The following is an 11,136-nucleotide window of genomic DNA, read 5'->3' on the forward strand; positions in this document are numbered from 1 at the left end:
TCCAAAAAATTTTTGAAATACATTTGTTACAATTCAAATGTAATGTAGGAAATTGTTTGAAATATCTGCATTAAACTTTACAGTTTAAATAATGATTTTCTATTTATTTTTATTCATCCCAATTTATTCCTTTTCTTTTATCTTTTGGTAAAGACGAGTAATACTTTCTCATAAAAATGTTCCACATATCTTAAGTTTATCTTTATTGATCTCATATTTTATTTAATTGCTTATTGTTTAGTGTTGATTGAGAAGAAAGTTATATATTTTATATATTCTTTATATGTTTCCTTCTTACTGAATCTATAGGGATTTCTAATAGATTTCATAATATTTTTGGTTTATGTTTCTTTAATGATTTACTTTCTTCTCATTTCTTACCTTATTTTTGAGGGGCAGAGGTGTATATATCTTCCAGCTAATGTTACAACAACAGCATAGAAAGTTTTGTTGAACTTTTGTGCTACATACTTTAGTTGAGATCCTCATATTTACAGAAGGGAGAAAGCAGGACATAATGAATTAAGAAGAGATTAAATAGCATGTGAATGGGAGAAGCAGAATATACCTGTGATTTGAGCTGACCTAAACGAATTTGGTCATGCCCAACTCTAAGATTATTTTTTGTTGATAAGAATGGTCCTTGAAAATCTTGGGGTAGGTAGATGGTTAAGCATTTCCCCCAAATCTGATCATCAGTTTATAATGAAAGTGACTCTGAAGAAATGCTGCCACACACAAAGAAACTTATTAAGCAGGCCCTAGCAAGTGGGCAAAAAATAATCAGCAGCCTGGGTGAACTGGGGTCTTGAAAGGTTTTATAATGAGTCACTGTATTGTGGTAATGTGGGTACATATTTAGATCTGTAAGCTCAAAGAATATTTAACCTGCTACTGCTTTGAAAACAGGTGCCAAAAAGCACTTAGCTAAATTTTTATAATGGCATTGTAATATTTGATATGCTGTGTTGTTGGATGCAACGTGCCTCTAAAATACATGCCAACTGCTTGTGATAACTTGTAACAACAAATTAAATTGTTGAAGCTGCTCCATGGTTCCAGTCTGGAGAGCAATCTAAGGCATCTTAGTATGTTTTTTGTTTCCTTTTTTTGGGAAGTTTGCTTTTATTTAGTCTTTTTAAAAAAAAATTCATTGACTAGGGTTGGCCAGCACTTGACGGTAGGAAGATGGGGTGCTTCCAGGTTCCATTTATAAGATGTAGTTTAGGAAACATGCTCCCACCTGGTGCCTTGTGGGGGAGGAGAACAGGGGGATTTCAGGTTCAACTTCTGAGATGCACTTTATGAAAAACGCACCCACGTCCTGATCCTGAGGAGAGGAGGAGGGAGTGACTCCCTGTTCCACTTCTGAGATCTAGCTTAGGAACCATGATCCACGTGCTGCCACTATTTTATTCTTTGGTTTTCATATATTCAATCTTATTTTTGTCTATCTTTTTCCACTTTTGGTTATCCTTTTTTCTATTCTGACTTCTATACTCTCCTCTAAGCCTGCCTCTCCTGTCTTTTACGTTCAGGTTCTAAGGCTTCCTTTAATATTTCCTGCAAAGTTGGATTTTTTTTGCAAGCTCTCTTAGTTTCTGTTTGTTTGTGAATATTTTATACTCACCTTCATATTTAAAGGACAATTTTGCTGGATAAAGAATTCTTGGCTGGCAGTTTTTCTATTTCAGTATCTTAATTATATCATACCACTGTCTTCTGGCCTCCATGGTTTCTCAAGAGAAATCTGCAGTAATTCTTACTGGACATCCCTTGTACATGATGGTTTGCTTCTTCCTTGCTGCTCTGAGAATTTTCTCTTTATCGTTGGCATTGGCATTCTGAATAGTATGTGTCTTGGAGAAGGTCTATCCAGATTTATTCTGATTGGGCTAGGGTGTGCTTCTTGGATATGTAAGTTCTTTTCTTTCATGAGAGCTGGGAAATTTTCATCTATGATTTTCTCAAATACTCTTTCTGTCCCTTTTCCCTTCTCTTCTTCTGGAACTCCCGTGACATATATGAGCCCCTCTCTGAATCTCTGCTCATTTTTTCCCATTCTTTTCTCTCTTCAATTTTAGTTATTCTGTCTTTGGTATCACTTACTGTTTTTTTCCCCTATCATTTCAAGTCTGCTGTTGTATGCCTCAAATGTGTTTTTGATCTCATCTACTGTGTTTTTCATTCCCATGAACTCTGTTACGTTTCTGTTCAGGATTTTAAATTCTTCTTTGTGCTCACTCAATGTTTCCTTGATTACATTTATCTCTTAAACATATTGTATTTCAACTTATTAATTTGATTTTGGATATTTGTGCACATCTCACTGATTCATTCTCTCAAATTCTTCATCTCTTCTGGAGGTTTGATAAATTCCTTTTCTTGGGCCATGTCTTCTGTTTTCTTAGTGTGGTCATAATTTTTTTTGCTGGTATCTAGGCATCTGATTAGAATGTAGTTTACTCAGATGCTCAATTTCTTTCTCTTTTGTAGGGATTTAGTAGCAGGAGGCTGTGTGTTATCACTGGTCTTTGATTCTTGGCTCGACCTGATTGTTAGGACTGTCACGCTGGTTGCTCAAAACTGGGCATTAGACCCAGTAATTTTTTGTAGAGTTGCTTTCTAAGGCCTTGGGGAAGGAGGTTATAGAGACCAGAAAATCCTCTCCTAGTTTTAATTTCCTGCATGCACTTCCTTTGTCTGCCAGCAGATGGTGCTCTTTGGCAGCTTTCAGTTCAATGTTTGGTTGGAATGTATTTGTTGCAACATAGACCTGATCAATGTGATAGAACTTCTTGTATGGAGGCTAGGAGCCTTGTAATTCATACTTTCTCTGAGACAGTTCTCCAGGCTTCTCTGGCAGTCCCCTCCCTCTGCTCAGGTTGGAAATATTTCAACTCCCCTCTGAGTCCTCAACAATCAGTTCCTATTAGTATAAGAGGAGATTGGGAGGGTGGTATATCTTTAGCCCCTTGCTGGCTCCCAAGTAAACAGTGGTGCAGTCCCACCCATCCAGGAAGGGCTCCTGGGACACAGCAGACCAAATCTGTGAGTCAGAAGCCGAGTCAGCCTTAGGCTGTGTTCCTCTCTCTACCCTTTCCTGCAGTGGTAGAGCTCTGGAACCCCCTTTGTCTATAGCCACAGGCCCAGAGGTCTGAGAATTCTAAAGTGTCTTTAGTGTAGGGGATATTGCCAGCAGTAGCACCCAGTGGTTTCAACTCAGACTTCTGTCATCATGCTTTCCCTCCTTTGTTCCTTTCTGGATGTTGTCCAGCCTTCACCTGGTGTCCTAAACCCTATCAGATCTTTTTCTAGGTGGTTTCAGCCTGTCCTCTAGCTATTTTACTGGAGAAGAGAGTCCCATGTCTTTCTAGTTCACTATCTTCCTGGAAGTCCTATGATCTTGTTTTGATTTGAATTTTTCTGGTTATTACTGATGGCGGACATATTTTCATGTAATTTTGCCTTTGTAGAATGTATTAGACAGTCAAATTGGGTGCTGATGCAAAATACCAGAGATCTGTTGGCTTATATGAAGGTTATATATTGGGGGTAGAAGCGTACCATCAAAGGCCCTAAAGAGTCCAACTCAAATTTCCTTAAGAGGTACTTTCTCACTCAAAGTCTGTTGCCACATCTTGAGCAAGATGGCAGGTGATGTCTGTGAGGGTTCAGCTTTCCTGCTTCTTTTTTTTTTATTTTTAAAGATTTATTTATTTATTTCGCACTGGGCGGCTCTCCTTATGGGGCGCACTCCTTGTGCGTGGGGCTCCCCTATGCGGGGGACACCCCTGCATGGCAGGGCACTCCTTGCGCACATAAGCACTGTGCATGGGCCAGTTCCACACAGGTCAAAGAGGCCTGGGATTTGAACCACGGACCTCCCATGTGGTAGACGGACGTCCTAACCACTGGGCCAAGTCTGCCGCCTCCTGCTGCTTCTTAAGGCTTTGTGGTCCCAGCTTCTTCTGATCTCAGTTCTAGGCTGGCATAAGGCCAGGCTCTCTCCCTGAGGCTCATTTCTTTCCAGGCTCAGCTGCTTTGTTTTCTTCACGAGGTCAGCCGTAGACTATCAAGCTCATCTCTCTTTCCAGGGCCTCTGCTGTATCTATTGAGTTGTCTCTCTTTCTCTGTGTTCTTCTATTCTGTATGTTTACTTCCATGTGAGAGTCTGTTTTGTCAGCCCACCATGGGGACAGGGGCTCAATATTGAGTCTCAGTCTAATGATGTGATTGAATCAAAGCCCTAATCTTAACATAATTTATTCAGACTTCTCAGCTGAATCTGATTCAATCAAAGGGTTATCATGTCCAGAGGAATAGACAAGTTTACAAAAATTATCTCTCTTTTTAGAATTTATAAGTAATCTCAAGCTGCCACATAGAATTACAGTTTTTTTATTTTATAGTGTTCTTATTGATTCATAGCTCTCAGATGCTTTGAGTGTTAATCTACTTTGTTATAAAAGGCAGAGTTCTATCCTTCCATTCTCTTTGGAGGATCCAGTATACTAATTCATCACCATATCACAGGCTCAGTGCCCATTTCTGTCTTGGTAGGATAGGCAAGTGGCTGTGGTGACAGCCAGTCACTTTTAGTGAGTAGAGGCCTGTGCTGTTCAACTCATCCCAGTTTTCATGCATGGCCAGTTGGTGCAAGCATCCACTGGAAAAGGACTCATGTCTCTGAGGAAAGACTGGCCAACACCTACGGACCACTTATGTCCACAGATTCTGTTTGATGGCAGTTGTGCTCTGAAGGGTATTTACAATTTACATGAGTATTTTCCTACAATATGCTCATTTTGAAAAGTCAATCTTTTTGCCTCCTTCCAGACTTCCTTTTTACCAATTTTCCAGTGGTGTTCTTTCCACATCTCTCCCTCTCTGACCACCCATTAGCCACCACCTATGAATTAGTATAGGGCTCTACCTCTGACTTTCTAGCTACTGTGTTTCAGGGATATTCCTGAGCAGAATTGTCCTGCAGTGGTCATTTGTTTTTGAGTGGTGTCAACCTATTATAAAGATCCATCCATGAATATGGCCTGTGAGTTTTTATTTTCCACTAACTGGTCATAAAGAACAGTTATTCAAGAAGCCAAATGTATAGTCTGTGGGACAGGTGTCAAAGTTTTAGAAGCAGGTACTGGATATTTTGGGCCACCTGCTTTTGTAGTTCACTACACCTGCTTGCCCCCCCCCCCTTTTTTAAGATTTATTTCTCCCCATCATTGTTTGTGCTCACTGCCATCTCCATTGCCTGTTTGTTGTGTCTCCCATTTTGTTTCCTTGCTGTGTTTCTTGGTTGCATCAATGCACCAAGCCATCCTGTCAGGCTAGCTCATCTTCTTTAGCAGGCACCAGGAGCCATCCATGGAACCTCCTAGGTGGAAGGTGGGAGCTCAACCACTTGAACCACATCCACTTCCCTGCTTGGGATTTGATCTCATATTGTTGAGGATTGAGTCCCATCCCCCCTAAAAGACAGGTTTCCATCTTAATCCATTTTCCTGTGGGTGTGGACCCATTTGTAATTAGGGGCTTTTGAAGATGCCATGATTATTAATTTGTGGTGGTCTATTTGTGAATAGGACCTTCGAAGATCCTATTTTGGATGAGTTCCCTTTTAGCCAGGGTGAGTTTTTATCTGTGTTACTGAAGGAAGAATGAGTGTAAGTTCCATCTGGTCTGCTGGGTCATAAGGTGTCAATGGCTGGGCAGTGCGCATCCCGTTGGGGACCTTTCTCATTTGAGGACTCAAAATGTTTATTTTGCTAAACATAATGTGATCAACAAGTCATTATTATTTATTTTTTTAAAAGATTTATTTTTTATTTATTTTTCTCCCCTCTCCCTGCCCCAGTTGTCTGCTCTCTGTGTCCTTTTGCTCTGTGTTCTTCTGTGTCTGCTTCTATTCTCATCAGCGGCACCCAGAATCTGTGTCTCTTTTTGTTGCATCATCTTGCTGCATTAGCTCTCCGTGTGTGCCGCGCCACCCTCGGCAGGCTGATCTTTCTTTCACGCTGGGTGGCTCTCCTTACAGGGTGTACCCCTTGCGTGTGGGGCTCCCCTATGCGCGGGACACCCCTGCATGGCAGGGCACTCCTTGTGCGCATCAGCACATACGTATGGGCCAGCTCCACACGGGTCAAGGAGGCCCTGGGTTTGAACCATGGACCTCCCATGTGGTAGGCAGATGCTCTATGCATTGAGCCAAGTCTGCTTCCCAACAAGTTATTATTATAGATGCCTGTGGGTCAAAAATTCTGATGGCCATTAGATTCTGTGGCATGTGGAAATTGCTATCATTTAATCTCTGATGGTGAAGCACAGCTGCCTTTCTGTCAGTTCCGACTGGGATTTGGTTCCATTCCCTTTTCCTCCACCATCCTCTCCGACCTCTGAGGACCGTTTCTCACCAATGCTCTGCTGAGTGCTCTGGGGAGGAGTTTTCTGAGTCCTCCTGCCTGAACTGTTTGTATTTGATAGACATCTTCCAGCCTTTTCATTTTCCTCACCTTTTGGGTCAGCAGCATCAGCAGCATTCTTGGAACTTGTTAGAAATGTAGAATTCCAAGCCCCACTTCAGACCTACTGAATCAGAACCTCCATTTTCAATAACACCCACAGGTGATTCATACACACATTGAAGTTTGAAAAAACACTGCTTTGTAGCATGTCAGGGCATTTCCAGCATTTTAACCTGATTATGTGAAGGCATCATTGAAACCATGTTTTTTTTTCTTTCCAAATGTATGTTTTTTATCAACCTTTTTTTTTTTTTTTTTAAAGATACCAACCTAGAAAGCTGTGAATGCCTCTTCCAGGACCTGGAGGCTGGGTGTGCCCTTGTCCATCAATTTAGCCCAAAGGAGTCTTTCTTTTAATTATCTTTTTAAATAGGGAGAAGCACATTCTCTTTTATTAATACAGTAATTTTTCACCTTTTTTTAATCACCATTGGCCTCTCAATGAAATTTTAATACCACAGTTACAAAGTATCTCTTCATGTACTGCAGCTCTGGAGGGGCACCAGCCATTGTAATAGCTAAGATTTTTTGCCTTTCCCCACCAATAGCCAATTTTGTTCCCTTGGGAGTGACGGCACCTCTCTTGAGAATGCATGCATTGAGAGAAATAAAGCAGGTACTAAACTGAGCATGACCCAAACTTTAATACAGATATGGATAAATTAAAAGGAAATTAATTAAAAATAGTGGCCATTAGCTCTGAACTATGAGATCATTAGCTTTTTTTTTTTTTCTTTGATTTCTCCTGCTTTTATGGTTTCCAAACATATGTTATATGTACTTCCAAGGGATGTTGAGAAGATCCTATAAGATTATGCATATAAAAAGAAAACTGTATTATCTTTTCATTCCCCACAAATCTCAGGTGTTTCATATGTCTGAAACATTTAAAAAAAACAGAAAAATGGAAGACATTGCACTAGTATTCATTATCCAATGAACATTTGCCATAATCTGAAGAATTGATCACATTTTCATGCAGATTTAATTATAAACACCCATGTAATTAATCTTTCTATGGACATTTACTGAATATGTAATTCATGTCAGAAACCAGTTTAAACACTGGAAAATCACATATGAATAAGATAGGTTCCATGTTGTTGAGCAGCTCACCAATGTCTTTTTCCCAAATGCATATGCCAACAATAAACAAAATGGGGCAGTGTCAGAATACTGACATTATCAGACTTTGGAGGGAATTAAGAGGATGGATTGATGAGATTTGGAAGCACCTTTCAGATGAGGTAAGATTTCAGCTGGGTCTAGAATATTGAGTAGGAGGGTTTGAAGTGATAAATGAAATGTCCATCAAGAAATGTCAAATATCATAAGAAAACTTGATACTCCTTTCCAGTGGCCACAATTTCACCTTTCTATCCTCTTTTCTTTCTTCCATTGTCCTTATAACACCATAATGTTTAGTTGTCATGCTTTCCCTATTCTGATATCATTATTCTCTCTCAGATTCTTCATTTTTATCAAGATTTACACAACTGACAGTTTTAAAGTTACTTGCAAAGAGGACTCAAAACCTTAAAAAAAGGTAGTCTGGTTTCACTGTAGAAAATTGGGAGTTACTGAGTTTAAGGATTGGAGAGAGAAAATCATCACCCTGCTACTCTCCTCATCCACACTTGAGGTAGGTGGTGACTTTCTTTGCCATTGATATGACATAACAAGAGGAGAGGAATCTGTCACTTGTAGGGAGGATTTTCAAGCTCTCAAAGGCTGGTGGTAGAAAAATGGAGAATGTATTTACCAGCAAAATTAAAAAATAGGGTGATGAACAAAAATTGCCAAATTTCTGCTTTGTCAATTAAGAGCATCACATTTCTTTTCAAAAGTTATCCTCAACCACTCCCATCATTCAATAAAATAAAGAATATTATAAAACCCAAGTGGAGGAAGGGTTAGTATTAAATAAAGAATGACCTTTTACATTGATTTCACTAAGCCTATTATATGAAACTTCTCATTTCTCCACATTGGTGAGGAAAAAAGTGTCTTGTGAACTGGTACTGAATTGGAGGCTGGTATTTGGGACAATTTAAAAGCTTTAGGAAATTAATATCTTCCCCCCTTCCATGATCTGCCAGCATGCTCTATAGAATTGTGTTAATTTTCTAGATAGAGATACTTGTTGTTTCCCTATTCTCCACAATCGTGGTTCTCAAACATTAGCCTATCAGAACAACCTGGCGTGCTTGTTTGAAAACCATAGACGGTTGGGCTCATTTTTGGATTGTTGACTCAGGAGGTCTGAGATGGGGCCCAAGAAGCTATGTTTCCAACAACCTCCCTGCAGCTGCTGGTCCAGGTACCCAACTGTCCTGTAGGACAAAGCCCAAACTACTTATCATGTCAGGAAATGGTAAAAGCTAAAGACCCCAATGCAGTGCCTTACTTCACTAGATGTGCAGAAGGTTTTCTCCTCTGGTAGTGGATGATGCTCTGCTAGTGGGTGGCTCTGCTCAGTCATTGAGGAGCTCTCCTTCTCTCCTACTGCTCCATTTTCCCCAAGCATTTGTTCTCATCTCCTTGGCCAAGGCTGGGTACCCTCCACCTCCACATTTTAGTGAACAAAGAATAGTGAAGAAGGTTGGAGCAAGCAGCTTCATCCTTAGGAGGGTGATCGAGAAGGGACACACAACAGTGTGAAGTCTTTCCTTAATGATTATCTCAGATCTCCACTACTGCACTTACTATATTTTATAATTATATCTTTATTTATCCTTGTTCCTGATTAGTCTTGGGGCCTTTTAAGTTAATGGAGTATATTTTATTTATGGAACTTTTTCTATAGCTCTTTCATTTTGTCATTTCTATTTTTCTACTAAGTTACAAATTTAGCGCCTAGTGCAATTCTTGATACATGGTGAAAACTCAAGAAGTGCTTGTTGAATGAATGCATTGATGAAGCTTCTGTTGACAAAGTCTGATATTATTTCTTTACCTCTTGACACCGATTATTTTTCCATCTAACTCATAAATTTGTGGAACACTTTTCTCTCCTCAGTATTCTCTTTACTGCACTCTTTACATCTTTGTTTCTTAAAGTATAGATCAGAGGGTTGAGGCTGGGTGTGACAATTGTGTAAAAGAGAGAAAGGAACTTGCCCTCATCTTGGGATGTGCTATTCTGTGGCTTCATGTACATGTAAATGATTGTTCCATAAAACATAGTTACGATTGTGAGGTGAGAACCACATGTATTCAGGACCTTATGCCACCTTGCTGGTGACCTGATCCGCATGACAGCTTGAGTGATAACTGCATATGAGATAAGAATCAGTGATAGAGGTACTAGGAGAAAAATGACTCCAAGTGCAGAGACGACAATCTCAACCATTTTTGAATAGACACAAGCCATCTTGACCAAGGCTGGCATCTCACAGAAAAAATTATCTACCTCCCTGTGTCCACACCTTGGCAACTTCAAAGTCAAGGAACAAAGGATTAGGGCACTGCCAAGACCGCCCGACCAGGCAGACAGCACCATCTTCTGGCAGAGCTGGGGATGCATTATTACTGTGTACTGAAGAGGCTGGCAGACAGCTGCGTAGCAGTCATAGGCCATCACCGCCAAGAGAAGACACTCTGTGGCTCCCAGGTCAAGGGCAAAGAAAAACTGGAGCACACACCCTCCATAGGTAATAGACTTTTTTGGACCCCAGAGGTTTACCAGCATCTGTGGGATAATGCTGGTTGTATAACAGAGGTCCACAAAAGAGAGATTGGATAAGAAGAAATACATGGGGGTGCGCAGGTGGGTGTCCAGGTGAGATACGAGAATGATGGTTGTGTTTCCTATCAGAGTCCCAATATAGAAGAAGAAAACAACCACAGAGATGACGAGCTCTAATTGGGGTCGATCAGAAAACCCCAGGAGGATGAAGTCTGTTTCAGAACTTCCATTGCCTGTTTCCATTGCTTCTCATGAAAGGCTAGATTATACTATGGTAAACAGAAATGGTGTCAGCCTTAGGCAGAACTGTAAAATCTCTAAAGTTTGTCATGGGTGTCTAAACCTCGGTGACTTGCGTGCTTTCTCCCATTGGGGGTATCACTCTTTTTCTCAAGTATTCGGTGTCCATAGCTCCTTCATATCTAATCATATCCAAAGTGGTTCTAAAAATAACATGATAAATGCAATCAGACAAATTGTAAAATAGTGAAAAGACTTAATATGCATGGTTCTATGTATTTTGCTTAAGTAATAAAGCCATGAGACCAATGATCCAGTTTTAAGATTGGGATGTATTTGGAGGAGTTGTTCCTCCTAGACACTATGATATTAGCATCACTAGACCCAGATTAGTGATAGCATTTCCCTTATGAGAGGGAGCTGGAGGTAAATTTTAAAACATATATATTCTTGGGATTAGCTCTATCATTTGGTAGCAAAACCACTTTGCATGATCACTTTCCCATGTCTGCCTCCATCATGGTAATTGTAATCACAGTCAAGCTCACCAGCCCCCTCCCCTCCCCTTCCTCCTCCTCCTCCTCCCTGGGTGGCACTGCTCTTCCTGCATCAGGCTTGGTGCTTCCTGGGACACTGTATGTTTTATGCCAGAAACTAACAAGCTTTCTTATT

At 40.4% G+C, this 11,136-nt stretch overlaps 1 protein-coding gene across 1 annotated transcript; it reads right to left on the minus strand.

Annotated features, from left to right (window-relative positions):
* Positions 1–9,522: 9,522 nt before the first annotated feature.
* LOC105745962 (olfactory receptor 2W1-like) lies at positions 9,523–10,467 on the minus strand. The gene has a single exon (XM_012524530.1). It carries the CDS (start codon positions 10,465–10,467, stop codon positions 9,523–9,525), a length of 945 nt encoding a protein of 314 aa, XP_012379984.1.
* Positions 10,468–11,136: the final 669 nt, after the last annotated feature.

Source organism: Dasypus novemcinctus, chromosome 22 (genome assembly GCF_030445035.2).
Source record: "Dasypus novemcinctus isolate mDasNov1 chromosome 22, mDasNov1.1.hap2, whole genome shotgun sequence".
NCBI lineage: Eukaryota > Metazoa > Chordata > Mammalia > Cingulata > Dasypodidae > Dasypus > Dasypus novemcinctus.

Excerpts from the sequence above, each read along its gene's own strand:
- LOC105745962 (XM_012524530.1), bottom strand. The coding sequence starts at position 10,467 with ATGGAAACAGGCAATGGAAGTTCTGAAACAGACTTCATCCTCCTGGGG.